The sequence below is a fragment of the Athene cunicularia genome, assembly GCF_003259725.1.
Source record: "Athene cunicularia isolate RWA chromosome 3 unlocalized genomic scaffold, athCun1 chr3_part1, whole genome shotgun sequence".
Lineage (NCBI taxonomy): Eukaryota > Metazoa > Chordata > Aves > Strigiformes > Strigidae > Athene > Athene cunicularia.
Window position 1 is genome coordinate 85049818 of NW_020799097.1, and position 17147 is coordinate 85066964.

General features: G+C 35.5%; 1 protein-coding gene across 3 annotated transcripts in view; it reads left to right on the forward strand.

Moving 5' to 3' along the window:
* EXO1 (exonuclease 1) overlaps positions 1–16402 on the forward strand; it is a 19444-nt gene extending 3042 nt beyond the window's left edge. Inside the window, exons 2-14 of one of the 3 annotated variants that reach the window (XM_026844866.1) lie at positions 241–414; positions 1959–2078; positions 2989–3112; positions 3848–3985; positions 4203–4415; positions 5942–6129; positions 7045–7141; positions 7729–7945; positions 8938–9214; positions 10419–10899; positions 11422–11523; positions 13940–14133; positions 15978–16402. In XM_026844866.1, the coding sequence (XP_026700667.1) occupies positions 254–414; positions 1959–2078; positions 2989–3112; positions 3848–3985; positions 4203–4415; positions 5942–6129; positions 7045–7141; positions 7729–7945; positions 8938–9214; positions 10419–10899; positions 11422–11523; positions 13940–14133; positions 15978–16122 (2457 nt within the window). In that variant the 5' untranslated portion in view covers positions 241–253 and the 3' untranslated portion in view covers positions 16123–16402. Of the gene's footprint in view, positions 1–86; positions 415–1958; positions 2079–2988; positions 3113–3847; positions 3986–4202; positions 4416–5941; positions 6130–7044; positions 7142–7728; positions 7946–8937; positions 9215–10418; positions 10900–11421; positions 11524–13939; positions 14134–15977 lie in introns of those variants that run through there. The other 2 variants (XM_026844865.1, XM_026844867.1) reach the window with 2 other exon arrangements.
* The last annotated feature ends 745 nt before the right edge of the window (positions 16403–17147 follow it).

Here is a 17147-nt window from a genome sequence, read left to right on the forward strand (position 1 = left end):
GGCCCGCCGGTGGCGGGGAGCCCCGTCCCCGCGGGCTGCACGCGCCGCTGGCTTAAAGCTTTTGCATCTCCTCGGCCGGCGGGAAAGAGCTTCGGCTGCGCAGGGTGCGCGGTGGCGCTAGGAGGAACTTCTCGTTCCTCTGGTTCAGCCCGGTACCCTGTCTGCAGCCTGACCTGACGTTCCGTGCTCGAAGGTCCAGGCTCAGCCTTGCGCTCAGGCTTTTCGTCTTCCCGACTGCAGCTTAAGCAACATCATGGGGATTCAGGGCCTACTCCAGTTTATCAAGGAGGCTGCTGAGCCTACCCACGTGAAGAAATACAAAGGGCAGACGGTAGCTGTGGACGCCTACTGTTGGCTGCACAAAGGCGCTTATGCTTGTGCTGAAAAGCTGGCCCGAGGGGAGCCAACAGATGTGTAAGTCTTCCTTACGTTTCGGTCTTGACCCTCTTCACAAATCAAAGTTTTGTTAGCTTGACATTTTTTAACTTAAAAACTAAGTTAATGCAGTTCCACTTCTTACTGTTGCTTATGAATTCTCAGTCCCACTTGTACCTTTTGGAAATGGAAATGTTAGCTTTCCAACTGTGCAAAATAAATATTGAAGTATATATCGGGGGGAAAAAACTCCTTAAAATGTTTTCTATTAAAACGCCAATGGTTAGGTGATTTAGTGTTTTTCCAACATGTCTCACATTCAATTATAATCTAATCTCTCTGATGAGATTCTGTAGATGCAATTCATGTTTCAAATTTGCTGTCATTTTCAGGAACCTTCTTTTTACAAAGTGATAGTTTGTAAACACTGCTGTGAAAAAAGTTGAAACGATACTGAGTAATTCTGATAGATGTGTTTTGAATAAGGTGTAAGTTTTTTTGCTCAACTTACTATATTTTTAGTAAGAGTACCTGTTTCTACTGTAACAAGGAAGGAAACAAACAGAAATTGTGATCGCCTTTCAAATTCAGATTTGGAGTTTAGAGCAGATTTGCATAAGTTCTTGCCTGTCTCTGGAAAACTGGGTTGAACTTTTGCTTTAGATTGAATATATAGTTTTAAATGAATATTCATCTTTTCAGAAATAAAGCTACACTGATCAGTTTAGATCAAACCACTTATGCATTTTTGATTCAGTGTTTGATTGGAGGCAAGAAAGAGTTGGTGGTTTGCAAATGGGTTCAAATCTTTTCACTCCTGCTTCTACTGTTATGAAGAACTGTATAGTTCCATATACCACCCTGCTACCTGCCTTTGAAGGCAGTGGAGATCCCTCAGAGTCTTGAGAGTAGGATACACTTCAATTGAGAAAGAAATCAACTGACAGGAGAAATATTAATCATAGGAAACTTTGGAATGGTTGAATTTAACTACATTAATATTTTATGACAAAATCTTGTTTCCATGCATATATGGTTGCTGATCTTAGACTGGCACTTTAACTATAGTGTAGAGAGTCCTTTCATGCTTTAAAATTCATCTGAATTTAGGTATTATATAGCTACAATCCCATTTCCTCATGTCTTTCACAAATCATAGTTATTTTTTGGTTTATGTTTTGTATAAATCCAGTTTCTTCAGTCTCATATCCTTATAAGTGCTCCTAAGTCCCACACTCCCTCCCCTCCCAGCCCCCTGTTTTAAAGGTTGCCCTTGCTGTTTTAAACAGTGTCCTCAAAAGAAAAGGAAAACTTTCTTTTTTTTCCATTGAATGTCATTGATTTGGGAGGTGGGACATTTCTCTTGTTTAAAAAACCAAACAAAACAACAAACCCCCAAACCCAAGCATTCAAGTGTTCTTACTCTTTTTGTGATGCTGCAGAAGTATATGGCCCATTCATATCCTTGAACAATAGTCCTAAATTTACAGTTCTCCTTTCCTGCATGCAGAAAATATGCAATAGACTTGTGTTTAACAATACAGTTTATCTTTCTTTTCTTACTTTTGTTATTTTTCATACAGTTACGTAGTTTTCTGTATGAAACTTGTTGATATGCTCCTCTCATCTGGAATTAAACCAATTTTGGTATTTGATGGATGCACCCTACCTTCTAAGAAGGAAGTGGAAAAGGCCCGGCGAGAGTAAGTACTGAACTGTATTGATTTACAAGCAAAGCAGTATGTTTAACACTGCAGTTCATTTTCAAAGTTGAAAAGCCTCAAGGTTCCACTAAGTAGTAAGCTCTGATAAGCTTTCCTGCAATGTAGTGTCATTTCATTTAATTTACATTTTAAAATCATACAAACCTCTTCTTAGAGGTTTTATTCCAAAAATAGAAATACACCTCATAAATGAAAGCACTTTTTTAGAGGAAGGAAGTTAAACCTCTGAGCATTAGTTCCTGTACTGTATTAAAGGCTTTAGTTTACTCCCCCTTAAGATCTCTGGACAAAGATATTTCTTCCCAATATAATTTCGTTTAAAAAGAACACCACCTTCCTAATCTGTCTCTGTCAGATAAACTTGTTTCAGGTTTGGATTCAGGTCCCTATGTAATGAGACTTCTCACTGAAACAGTGAGAATTTTTCTTTAGTGGTTTTTATTTATAAATTCTCATGGGACATAAGCTTCTTTCAGCATGGAGGAAACAATTTTTGGTATTTGAAATGAGGTAAATGATGCCTTCTGTCCTCTAAAGCAGTAAGTATCTAATGTCAGATACTCCCAAATTCCATTAAATATTTTACTGCAAACTGAGAGTGGGTGCATCTCTTCCTTAAAACTGCTGATTTCAGTTCCTGAGTTGTCAGCGTTTTCTGATAAAACATTATAAATTTCAACATGCCAATCTAATTGTCCCTGTCAATACAAAGATTTAGTTATTCATATGTTTTAAAAAATTATTCAGTGGAACAGATTTGAGAAGTGTTACTTGCAAAACAAATTTGGTTTTCCCCCTTTCCCACCTGTCTCTCTTAGTCTTTTCTGCTATGTGTTCTTTTAAGTGAAATATAATCTGAGATTGGTGGATATTTCTGCTTTTCTTTCAGGAAGCGTCAAGCCAGCCTTCTAAAGGGGAAACAATTGCTGCAGGAAGGGAGACTTTCAGAAGCTAGGGAATGTTTTGGACGCAGTGTAAATGTTACCCATGTTATGGCTCATGAAGTTATTAAAGTAAGTCGTTAATGCTGTTGATAGCAACAGTTTTTTGGAAATCTACGCAGTACGTAGCATGTCTTACTCTGCTTTTGTATGGCTACATCACTACCTCTTCTTTGTAGGCAAGAAAGTACTTCCCCCTTCTTAGCCTCTAATAAACTTTGCTTCAAGTTTGTTATGGACAGTTCTATAAATAATGATGATTTGTCAACTGAAATACATCTCTTCTTACTGCTATGAACTGACTTTGATAACACCAACAGTTTTACTTTTGCCTCACAAAAACTAAAAACTTTTTTTTTTATTTTCCCCTCAGCTATATTCCCCTGAAAATAGACTGCAGAAAAAAAAATGGCTTCTTAAAAACCTTTCTAGTATCTTTGTTATCTTGCCACTGCAGTCATAGGATCTTTATCAAAATAGTATTACATTTGTTCTAGTGCTGTTTTCCCTTGTCCAGACTATAACTTGCATGAGTTTGAAGCTGTAAACCTGTGGTCAGATGCAATGAGCATAGTGATACAGGCCAACACAGGAAAGGTTTTTGTGAACTAGTCTGTGTAGGTCTAAACTGCTTGAAACTTGAGTTTTGAATATGAAATATCAGGCTCTAATTGGGAGGATGAGTGTGTAATTGAAAAGATTGCAGTTTCAGTTTTTTTAACATAGAGGTTCTTATGCTTTCAGATGTCTTAAAGTAATTACAGAAAATTGATGCAAAGTACCTGTGTGCTTCTTGTTTACGTACAGGCTGCGCGAGCCCGGGGAGTCGACTGTATCGTTGCTCCTTATGAAGCTGATGCTCAGCTGGCTTATCTTAATAAGATTGGCATGGTTCAAGCTATAATTACAGAAGACTCTGATCTTTTAGCTTTTGGATGTAAAAAGGTATGGAAGAAGACACTAATAGCCTTAACCTTCGGCTATAAGCTTAAAAACAGAGTTTGAAGTTGCCAAACGGGCTTGATGTATGGCTTTACTCTTTTACAGCAAATGGAGGAGACAGGAGAGATGAGAGTAGCACTCAGCCTGTTGTTTCCTCCAAGTGCAACAATTTATCTTATATGGGTGAAAATGATTGTTTCCACTTCCTCTTAATTTCCAGGTGTTTCTGAAAATTGACAAGTTTGGAAATGGACTAGAAATCGATCAAGCTCGACTAGGAAACTGCAAGCAGCTTGGAAATGTATTTACAGAAGAGAAGTTCCGCTACATGTGTATTCTTTCTGGTTGCGACTACCTCTCATCCATTCATGGAATCGGGTTAGCTAAAGCGTGCAAGTTACTAAAATTAGCCAACAATCCAGATATTATAAAGGTAAACTTGGTTTCACTTTGTGTATTGTTTTTTTGGGAGCCTATATCAGTATATATGAAATTTACACTGAAATAAAAATGAGGGGTTCTTGACTTTCATCTTGAGAATGCTAAAAGAAGTAATTTTACCTGTGCTTTAGAAAGATACTGAGCTAAACTTAGTCAAGTGTTGAAGCTATCTAATGAAATACACCAAAGTAAATGTAAATGAAGAATTATGCTAATCCTTCAAGGGTGTATTCTATTTGAGGAGAGACTTAATTTTTTTGTAAGGCTCTGGAATTATTTTCTCTCCTCATTACCTGCTCTTGTTTTTGCAGATATTAGAACTTCTAATTGAACTCTGTTACTTTTGCATAAATACTTTTATCTGTGTGGGGCAGGGATTGAGAATCTTATCTGATTCCCTTTTTGCATTTAATTACATACAGATGGATACAGACATTTTTTCCGCAGTGTTTTTAATATATAAAATTTAGTACTGGGCAGAATAGAAAAGGTAGGTGGTTTGTTTTCCTATTCAGTGCATGAAATGAAAACAAATCTAGTATTAGGAAATACAGAGGCTAAGAGAGCAGGAATAAGTTCTGTGTAGGTAGTAAGGAAGAAGAGACATTTTTAAGAGCAAATAAGAAAAATACCCTATGTGGCTGTCTTGAAGGCAGGTAAATCTAATCTAGAAAAGCATTTAAATATGCAGTCTAATTAACTTACTGTATTATCTCTAAGTTACCTGTATGCTTTAGTGTTTTTTTTTCTCTCTCAGACTGTACACTATGATGTGTCTCTCTCAGGCTGTACATAACTATGATTTTTAGTTTTAAAATGTTTTGTAGTATTATAAAGCAGGCATCAGAACAACTAGTTTGGTTGGCTTTTGTGGAAGTGAAAAAGGAACTTTGGAACTTTTCCCCTACAAACGATGGTTTCCTTTAACATCTATTTTTGAGTGAAAAGTCAGGATTTATAACTTGAAAACCTTTTTATTTAGTAATTTGTCATGTGATTCATCACTGCTGTTTTCCAACAGTGTTGGAAAGTCATGAGTGAATCAAAAGATACGAAGTAGTCCAACAGTGCCTGTTCAAACTTTTACTTCTTAATGAGATGAGTAAATTTGCCTGTGTTTAGGATGCATGGCCAAAACACAGCTGATGTCTTATTTGGAGAGGAGGAGAAACTCTTGCCTCTCACAGTATGATAAACTTGATCTTCAAAAGAACATAATCTGCCTTCTGTGAAACTCGAAAATGTAGAGGACAATGAATTATTAGGAACTGCTTTTAGAGTGGTGCAGTAACAATATGTAGGAGGGGCTAGCAGATCAATGTGTAGTCTTCTGTGATGAGTCATGAAGGGTGGGGGAGAAAATAAGAGTTGCACTGTGTTATTTATGTGACTGTAAACAACTTGAGAGTGGGAAAACACATACAAAACTATTTTCCTTCCTCTGTTTAAGATGAATCTTCTTCTTGTAACGGGACACATATTCTACGTTTTAAGGTTGTTTTGGTTTTTTTTTGACAGGTTATTAAGAAAATGGGGCAGTACTTGAAGATGAATATAACGGTATCAGAAGAATACATACAGGGTTTTACACGAGCCAATAATACATTCCTTTATCAATTAGTTTTTGATCCTGTCCACAGAAAATTAGTTCCTCTGAATGCATATGGGGATGATATTGATCCAGAAACACTAATTTATGCAGGACGGTATCCTTTGTGATGAAACAGCAGAGTGGGGAAATAAGGGTGAGCAGATGGGGTGTCTTACACTTTTCATTGCATCTGGGGTGTACTCGTAGTTTTCATTACATCTCTGTAAGTAATGTTAAGTAAAGTCTAGATTTTCTGCAATCTTAGATAGTTGGGGTTTTTTTCTTCTTTTCTCTTTTGCAGTGATTTTAATTAATAGAAAAAAGTGCAGGGTGTAACTTAGTTGACCTGTCATTGACATAGCATTTTAGGTAGAAGTTACTGATCTTTTTATTCTTAGAAAACAACTTGTTAAAGTACAGATTATATTTAAACTGTTTGAGTTGCTTTACTTTCTTTAATTACTTTCTTAATTTCCTTAATTACTTTTCTTTAATTTCTGCCTGTGTTATAACCTCTGCCAGTTCTTTAATTTCTGCCTAAGTGACTTAGTTGCTAAATCTTGCAATCAGTGTTCAACTCATTTCCCAATCTGAGCGCTTCCTGTTTTACAGGATATCTCTTCCTGTAGAACAAGCAGGATTTTGCCACATTTGTGCAGCATAGATTTTGGTGTGGAAGTTTAGGAAAAGGAAGAAAGAGACTGGACTGTTGAAGTAGTTACTAGCTTTGTATGTTCTTTAAACCACCTAATCTCTGGCATTTCCAGAAATTAGGAAGGAAAAAGATGGTAACTTTCCTGTTGATGACTGAAGATTTCCTTTTGCCTTTTGTGATTTGCCATGCACTGCAGATCTATTACAATTGCTGTTGCATCAGACTGAGCCATGAGTGGTATTATTAACGCTTTTGGTTAATACTCTAGCAGTGCTTTTTAGCACCAAAATAGGAAGCAGTTATTCTAACTTTCATGCTATGGTTCTTGAAATTTAATATAATTTCCAGATATTTTCCTTTACTCTGATGGGACAGACATTTTGGTGATGGTACTGCTTTTCAAATTGCCATTGGCAACGTTGATATCGATACAATGGAACAAATTGATAATTATAACCCTGACACTGCACAGGTAACATCTTTGTTCTGAGATTTTATATTTAGATTTTGATATGGGCTTGAATAGTCATGGAAAAATATATGACTTAATTATCTGCAGCTGACTTGGCAGTGAAAGCTGTTCTGCTATTACAGAAACTGTATGCTCCCCCACACGTTTTTTAATTCTTTGTACAGGTAAAATCTTACTTTTCATGGCATTTGACTTTAATGTTTGTTTTACTTTCAGACTTTTCTGATAAGTCCTTAATACTATTGACAGAAGTAACTGATTTAAAAAGAAAATTCTCAGAGATTTGGATTTCTTCCAAGTATATAACTGAGGAAAGTATTTTCCCAATTTAGGTTTTCTGAATAGAAATAAAATTTAAGCTTTTAATTTTGTCTGAGATGCCCCATATTGGAATGCAGAAGTCATGAAATTGACAAACAAATTTGTATGAAAAGTGTGACAAATGTAGGAACAAGAAGAAAATGTTTGTGTAGACTGTGTTGCTAGTTGTGCAAATGTCAAAATGTCCTTATATGCTAAATCAGGAAATAATATGTAGAAGACAAAATTATAAACCTATGTCTTGTTTTTTACGTATTTTTTTGTAGCCTATGCAGCAGAGAAGTTGTGGCTGGAATGACAGACCTGCTAATCATGTAAATAGCATTTGGAGCAGAGACTATAAGCTTGGCCCTAATGCAGATACTGTTCCTCAGAAAATGAGTCTACTAGAGAAATCAACAACCAAAGGCATGGAGAAGATCATTAGTGTTAAAGGGCTAAAACTTTCAGGAAAAGAGCTCTTGTCAAAAAGGCCAAGGAATGGTATGTTTTTATTCAAATAAGTGTATAAATAACAGTAGAAGGCCGTGGGGAAAGAAAGGATTTTATCTTAGACATGATGGTGTGAGATTTTAGAGCCTAACTAACTTTTATTGCCTGCATTATGTTTTCAGCAGGCTGAAAGACTAACAAGCCATAATATTAAAGCCTATGTAACAATTAAGGGTGGCAGCAAACTTTCAGCAGCACTTGATTTTAAACTTTCTTTAATTGCTATAAGACTTAGTCGTTTTCAGTTTTGTCATGCTTAATACCATATGTTCTATTTTTAAATGTTTATGGTTTTAATCTCCATTTTATACGGGTCTGTGAAGAAATTCAAATAGCCTATTTTTCCTGGAGTTGATTTGGCCAAACAGAAAATTTAAATAATCTTTTCCATACTCTTTGAACACCGCGATGCCTGTATCACCCATATACATATTCTTTACATCAACTTTCTCTAGTAAATCTGTGCTATCTAGTCTTCTACACCACCTAAGGTATATGTGTTGAAATAAACTGAGGGTTTTTAATAGAAGGGGCACTTCTTTGTTCCCATTGTGCTTTTTCTGACATATTAAGTATTTTCTCTTCCTCTGCTTCCTTTGCTTTCTGATTATGCTACTAGAGCTCCATGTTTTGCCTCTGCTACTCCTAATATCTTCCTTCTCCCTGGTTTATCAAAATTTGTAGTTAGTCTAGCAGCCCGCCCTTAAGTCAAATTTAGTTTTGCTCTCAAAGTGTTTAAACATAGTATTTGGTTTTTTCATTTTGTTTTTTTAATTTTAGCTGTTCTGCATTCACTCCATCTACCTTTCCATAGAAATTTACTTTGAAGGCTATGTACTAGAAAACAACTGTGTTAAAGACTTCTAAACTGTAATGTCAAGAATGTTCCTACCAGACGTTACTAGTGGTTTTAATCCTGTGAGAGTAAATATGTAATGCTCAATTCTCTCGTAACTGGTTAATTCTAGAACATGCTTCAACAGTGATGCTTAAATTGTCTTTAGATGTAGAAGAAATCTCCGATGGAGATCTGTTGAACCAGTATTCATTTTCAAAAGCAAAAAAATTCAGGAAGGAGGATGATCATGGTGGTCAAGCACAAAAGAGTATCTCAGCAATACAAAGCCGTGATTCTTCAGGGAATTCTGTCACTCAAGAAAGCTCTAACTCCCTACCCAGAGTTAGAAATAGATTTGCTTCCTTTCTACAAAGGAAAAACAAAGAGAAGGATTCTGTAATTGTTCCAGGAACAAAAAGCAGGTATGCTTACATCATATGTTTTAATAAGTAGCAAAATGCTATTTGCTGTCCTGGTTGCTGAAATAATCTGGATACTGAGAATGAGAAAAATGCTGACTAGGATGTTAATGCAACTATATTAATACACCTGTAGTTCTGAGGTGAGATGGAGAATCTTTTGTGCTAGGCATGCTATCTATGTGTGAGATAGAGTTAATAATGTCAATTTTTTACTGCAGAAATGAAGATTGTGAGACCATTCAATACAGCCTAGTCTCCAGGTATCAAAATTAATTAGGAATTGGCCATATTTCTTGTCCAGGTGGTCATGTGACATCTAAAAAAAAATAAAAAAAGAGTAGCTGCTTTGTGCCAAATATGTAAGCAGTTAGTGAATGTATTGACTCATGTTGACAGGGTTTTTGTTTCAGTAAAGACAACCCTGGTCATGCTTTATGACAGATACATGTTCTTATTCCATCCCAATCAGTTGATGCTTCTGATCTCTGCACCAGCACTTAGAGAAGAGGGACTTTGGCTTTGTTACCTTTTTTTTAATTGGCTGTGTGTTATGGATTTTTTGGTCACGTTTGACCACAGCTACTTGAATTGGTTTTACAAAGCATTATCATAATTTATGTGTCTTATTGTATAATTTTTATCTTAAAATTATTTGAAAATTTTTGAGCAGTGTAATTTTACAGAACAGCCTTAATGCTGATGTTCTTTAGCTTTAATACATACCATCCTGAGCTGAAAGTTTTGTTATGTTGCATCAAAAATTAGTTGTCAGTGATGGTAGGTTCTTCTCTAAAACAATGCTCAGTTTCTTAAGAAGCTCTGACTCATACTTCTAGGAACTACTATTACATCGTGGAAAAGAGGCGCTGAAGTGTTTAGCTTTATGATAATTAATGAGTATATTCTTAAATTTTATAGGATTCCTAGATGTTTCTCTTTTTCAGATGAAGAATCTTATTAGTATTTCAGTCAATGACTGACGTGTTTGCAGATGTGTTTTTCCCCTTCTTTTACTGTTATCTGTTAAATGACTCCCTGAGGGACTAAAACAGCCTATTGTCAAAATAACTTGTGTCTTCAAGTGCACTTCAAAAATAAAATTGATGGATATAGACAACTATTGGATTTTGAAGACTACATACTCATTAGCAGTAACCTTCTTCTCCCTTGCCTTTACCTTTCTTTTTTTTTTAAATTTTTTTAGGTTTTTCTGCAATGATGCAATTATGTTTGGTGATAGAGTAAAGGAGGATGACAGTGATGTAACTCGAGATGCTGAGCAGGATTGCCAGAAACAGGAAGTAAAACATGTAGCAGGGGATGTTTCTCAGTTTTCAGAAACTGAAAAATCAAGGACTATCTTTACACCTCCTGGAGAAAAGCAGAAAAACTGCTTCCAGTGGTTTAGCAGCCTTGCAAATAATTCAGGAAATCCTGGTCCATCTCATACTGTGTTTTCACAGCAGTTTCACCAACAGAGAAGCAACTGTATGGTATCCCAGGAAAATGAGATTAATGGGGTACAAACAGTGAGTGGGGCAGTGTGTGGTGAATTGGAGGAAGAATCTTCCCTCTTAACACAACTGGAACGGTCATCACAGACTCAAAGGTCTAGTGAGTCATTGGAAAGCAGTCCGGAGTCTTCAGAAATGCTGCAAGTGTCTAACAACGGTTCAGATGCAGAAGTAAGAAAACTAGACATTGTTTCAACATTTACTTTCACTTTAAATTATAAAAGAAATTGTCTTCAAAATTATACCCTGCAGACTATGTAGCTTGTGCTAACAAAACTTGGCAGTGCTTAATGTAGTTGTGTAGAGTGGATTGACTTACTAGCTTAAATCCAGTCTGTTCTCTGGTTTTAGTTTGACTTCAGTCTTTCCACTGCTGTTGCTACAGTGGGTCATAAAAAAACCTGGTAGACTAGCTTTTGTTTTCTGTTTGTTTTTTTTTAGTCCCCAAATAAGTCCTTTTAGAAAGCATATGTGTGTCCACATAGCGTTGCTTGCTGAAAATCAGCCTAAGTTTTCATATAAGTTCTTTGATTTGCTGAAAACATTCTACCTTATAAAGTATATTTGTGTAGATATAAAAATATATATTGAGTGTGTAAAAAGAAAAAAAAAAAACAAAACAAACACACATACCCCCAATCCCTAAAAAAACCCAACCTGTCTTAAAACTAAATGAATTTTATTTTGATGAAGGAATCTGACTCCAGTTCAAAACTGGCTGATGATCAGTGTACTCGGTCTCCAGTATTTTCTGCTCTTCAAACTGACAAAAAGAATACAATCATAAAGACCAAGGTAAGAATTCTTTTAACTCTACTGTGAGCTTTACTAGACTCTGAAAATAATTTTTTTGTTGTCTACTAGTTCATTCTAGAACTCTTAATGAAATAATCTTAAGCAATGTGCACATTGGCCAGAGAAAACTGTATTCTGTTTCATCTCTATCAGAGCTGAGATGGACTATAACCAGGCTATGTAAGATTGATATCACAGTTGCAACTTGTTTGGAGATTTTAAACACTTTAGTATAAAATAAGAAACCAAGACAAGGCAAAACGACTTCTTAATTTTCATCAGGCATGCTAAATACACAGGTTTTATGATGCAAATTGCAGTCACCTTCATAATTCAGATTATTAATCTGGTTATAATTCAAGTCACAAGATACAACCTAATTTCATTGCTTGTCTTGATGAATCTTCTAGTTTAGCAGTCTCCTTCCTTTTTGATTAGAAAAAGCATGATTAAATTTCAAAATCTGGGAAGGTTTTAGTCAACTTGTCTTTGTGACACAATTAAACAAGAAAAGGCACTTAAGAGCTTTACCCATTTGTCTTAGCTTACAAAACTTGTAAGACTTTAACAGTTAAAATGTCTCTGATTCCTCAAGCATTGCCATTAGAATTGGGCAAAAGATTCCTAAATCAGAGGAAGATGTTTTCATCCTTTCGTGTACACCCCTATGAATAAAAATCACAAGCTTCCCTCTGCCAGAGAAGACTAGTGTGTGTATTTTGTATAGTAGTGACATCTTGTGGTTATTGTTAGTAACCCGTGTTAAGATGAAATTTCTCTGTTCTGGAACAGCTGATTACAAAAAATGATGCTTTTTCATTAGATTAACATAATCTCAACAAGATTGAGCAATGAAATGAAATCATCCTGGGATTCAGAATTTTATTACTTTGGTTTTAAGAATCTATTTAATAAGTTTTGCTCACCTTAAAGGTATATTTTGAGAATTAATATACTAAATATGAGGGAATACTTAGTATGGAAGTACTAGGTAATATAACCATCAAATATAAACAGATTTTCAGGATGCTTGGAGCTCTTCAGACAATAGGAATCTGCTAAAGATCTGTGAGGACAGTAGTGTTAGTTTAGAGCAAGCAGCTAGTAGGAGGATTTCCCTGCTTATTTCCTTGGCCATGCATTCCCTCTGCTTTCTTTATGTGCTGGTAATAATACTTACAATGAGTTGAACCAGAAAACTGACCTCACTGTAAACTAACTTGACAACAACAACCAAAAGGTCAATCATATTGGAACTCTGGCCCACCCAGACTCTTGGGCTCGTGTAAATCATAACACCAATGAGACTATTGGAACAAGTAGCCAGAATTGAAGAGGGGGCAGGTGTAGATAAGGAAAACCACTTTTGTCTCAGTTTCCCTTAGGCTTGTTTACTGCACATATAAAACAAGGGAAATCTTTGCTGCTACAGTAAAAGATACAAAGGGAATAATGAGTTCCAGATTTAGGGAAGAAGCAGTCAATCACTTAAATTATTCTGACTTTGGTAAGCTGAATGACATAGCTGATCTGTAGAGAAATTCAATAATTGGGGGAGGCAATCTGGGGAAGCTGACAACATTTATCATGGTTCCTGTCCAACATGTGCAGTGCCTAGCTAGTCAGTTCTGATATCAAAAGTAATAGAAGCTTTCCTCTTAACAAATGCGTATAAGGTAGTGAGCTCTCTAGGACCTTTAGTTTCTTCTGTGAGGGTATTCTGGCTATGGTTTCTACTGCTGATTATTTTCCACAATTGCTATGGGCTCAGCAAAGAGGCTAATATTGACAAAAGAGACCAATCTATTCTAGTTTTTAGTTTCTTAGAGGGTGTTCAACATGCAGCTTTGCCTACTTGTTAGCTAAGTTATAACTCTGTAATTCAGTACCACAGCAAAATGTAGGATTATGGGTGACTTCACGTGTGTTGCAAAAGAGCTGAGGTGATAAACATCAAAATATTTCAATAAAAAAACTATAAAAAGTGTGTAAAGAACTTCCTACAACTGTAGACAGTCACCATCTCTTCTGTGGGTATGGTATTTTGCTAATTATGTTTTAGTCCTCATAATGACAAACAAAAGCTAAAATAGCAGGCTAGAAGTGAATGTGATCACTTAGAAGCTGGTAATTTTGAGTAGTTCATATTCTGCAACAAACTGGCAGAATGGCTCAAACTGGTTTGAGTAAAACTAGTTTGCCAGTCCTTACAGCTGCATTATGTCTAATGTGTTTCAGATGCCATTTTTCAGATGATAGAAGCTATCTAAATATACCTTGTTGTGGCAATTCAGGTTGCATTATCTCAATACAATATCAAAGCACTTTATTTTTGATTATAAGTTTTGCATCATAATACCTGTTGCTTACAGGTTGTCATTTTAACCATTTGTGCTGTAATATTAAAATCTGACAGGTTCCTGGTTTACATAAGTCCAGTTGTATAGGGTCACGCATTGTAACAAAGCTCAAGCCATTGATACCAGCTAAAGCAAGTGGATTAAGCAAGAAACTGTCACCTGTGCAGAAGAGAAATCACTGTGATGCTGAAAATAAGCTGGGACTGCAAGCCACCATTAGTGAACTCCGGAAAAACTTCCAGTTTAAAAGGTGAGTTTCTTTCACCCTTTACTTAACATCCTGTATACTTATTTTTCCAAAGAAACAATTTTCAAAGCAAACTCTACACGTATCCTCTACACACATTAATAAAGACAATAACTTGATAGATATTTTCTACATACAATTTTTAATTTTCTAAGTTTGATAAAACCATGGAGTATGATTGCTGGTAAATATGCTCTTCTAAATACGTTTTCTTTCTAACCAGGAAAAATTCTGAGCTAAAATTCATGTATTTGAAGTAGTATATTTAGTTTAACATAGTTTATATGAAAATTATTACCACTGTTTGACATTAAATACCAAAAGGCATTTCTTAGTCCAAATGCAAAAGCTGCATAAAAGTTGCCAAACTTAATTGAATACAAGGTTATTTTATTTAACTTTATGTATCTCTCACATTTTGAGATGGCTGTTTGTCAGAACTGTTCTGCTTTCAAGATGATGCTGAATTGATGGAATATTTCTGTTAGCTGAAGTCTCTGGTAACACGACACATTTTTGCACATTATAAAATGCTATTGTGTTCCCTTGTGCAGATGTCTTAGCTAACTTGAAGTTTCTGCAAATAGCTTCAAGGTTTGAAGGACAATGACTATTTAAAAACCAAACCAAACCAAAACCCAGAAAGTGTAGGTGTTTCCACGGGCTCAGGTAAAAACCCCTGGTCACAAAGCTTTCCCAGCTCCAAATAGCAATCTTAACTTTGAATAAATAAGACTTATTTAAATAAAATTATTCTTGTAAACATGAAACCAAATGTGAGAAGGACAAAAGTCTTCTCTTTGCACAGAGTAGTAAATGTGAGACTGGTGAGTACGTGGTATGTCAGTTGAATATATTTTTGTAAGTTTGGGTTTTATGGTAGGCTATTACAAACATACAGCTGATTTCTGTTTAAAAAATATTATATTACTTGCTGTATTAACATTTTTAGAAATCTTACTTCTTATTATCCTTTTGATGTGTGTTAAGAATGACAGTTTCAAAGAGGAAGTGAAAGTGTTTGTGTATGTATTTCTTGACCTCTAATTGGGAATGTCTGACCAGGGTTGGTCACAGGGAGAAAATTCATATATTTTTGATTTATCAAAGTACAGGCAGATAGAACAGAGTGAGCCTAGATGGCGCTCCGTTACTTTTCGCTGCTGATGTTGCAAGATTTAGCTCCCAACATCCACATTTTATCCATCCAGTTTTGGTTGGTCGTAACTTCTGGGTATATACGGGGGGTATATATTTTTGTATATATTACTTCTATGTAAATAAAGTACTTGTTTATATTAGCTTTTAGGCGATTGTTTTATTAATTTATTTCACAAAAAGGTTTTTCTCACTGCCAGGACTTAACTGAGTATTCCGTTTATTGTTTTTTCAGATTTTAACTTGTTTCTAAATTAGCCTTATATGTTAAGAATTATATTGTTTGATGGCAAATAAATCATGTGGAACACTAATCTGTTCTGTCCTAATGTCAAGACTGACATAATATTTATAAAACTAGTTATTAGGAAGACTTAAATATTAAGCATGTGCAACCCAGAGTAGCATGGGGTACATACAGTCTCAGATATAAAGCTAATAGTTATTGTTCTGTCACAGGATAACTGGAACTGTTGAAATCACTTTCAGTGAAGTTGTTCAGCTGTACTAAAATTGAAATCAAAAGTTTCCATTACAATTTTTTTTATTTTGGGCTTATTTATAGATGGGTGGGTAGTTAGATGAGGGGTCTTGTTTTGTTTTAGCTCCTATGTTCTTACAATCCTGTGGTTAGAAACGTACATTATCGTAACATTCTTGGGTTTTTTCTGTCTTTTTTTACTGTGCAGAGAGTATGAAAAACTTCCTTCTTGTAAGAAGTCTGATCCATTGTCTCCAATCAAAGAGAATATACAGCTCACTCCAGAAACAGAAGAAGAAATCTTTAATCATCTGGAAAAACGTAGTCATGTTCAGAGAGCCATATTCCAATGAACTGCAGGCTGTGTGCAACAGGATGTGTTTTTAATCATTGTTAAAATTTATCTTCTGCATATTATATCAATGTAGAAAAGATGCTTTGAAAACCAACAATATATTTTAGTCTGACTAGTGATTTGTCTTTTTTTTTTTTTATAAAAGCATGAATTGAAAGGTACAATTCTTTACTGACTGGAATAAAATCCTTCAGATGCCTGTGTTCCCTCATTCAAAGTCCCATGCTAAACTTTTGTCCAAAACTTTTTCAGCCGCCTAAGACACATATGCAGTTCAAGTTTCTGCCTTGCACAGCAGCAGCAAAACAAATTTGTGGTTTAATTTTTAAGTTGATAATTTTTTTTGTCTCTTCCTTCTTTCCTCTTGAGCCTAATTTGCCTCCAAGACAAGAGTAAAACTGCTGTTCAATGGTTATAGTAGCCTTCACTATATTTCCAGCACTCTGATAACTATTTATTTTTCCTATAAGGTAAGATCTGCTCTCTCAGCAGTTACCTTTGTTTGATACAGTCATTTTATTGGTGGGAATAACTTGGGGACTGCAGAAAGGAATATCACAAATATTTGGTCCCCAAATTCTCACATTAATAGAATGATCTCCGAAGAATTATGGTGCATTCCTCTGTTTCACCTGCTCTTTCCTAGTTTGTAGTTTTATCCAAGAACACATACACAAATTATCAGTCACAACTAAGGGTTAAAAAGAGCATTGTCCTCCCAACAAACCAATCTTCAGTGTTCAACAGCTGATGAACTAAAGGGAAAGACCAGGAGACTAGGGTCCTTGCTTTGGATGACTGAATTATCATGAAATAATATGATGGGATTTCAAATATCTGTCTTTAAAATCAGGATCTGTGTCAATGTAAAGATATGTCTAATTTTTTTTTTTCCTTGTTTTAGGAAAGGATAGTATCTATTTCTGCAGCAGATTGAAGGTACTAAAGGATATCTTAACCCCTGAACTGTATCCTTTCCACTCCTGAGATCAATACTTCCCCTCCATCTTTGATTTTTTTGCA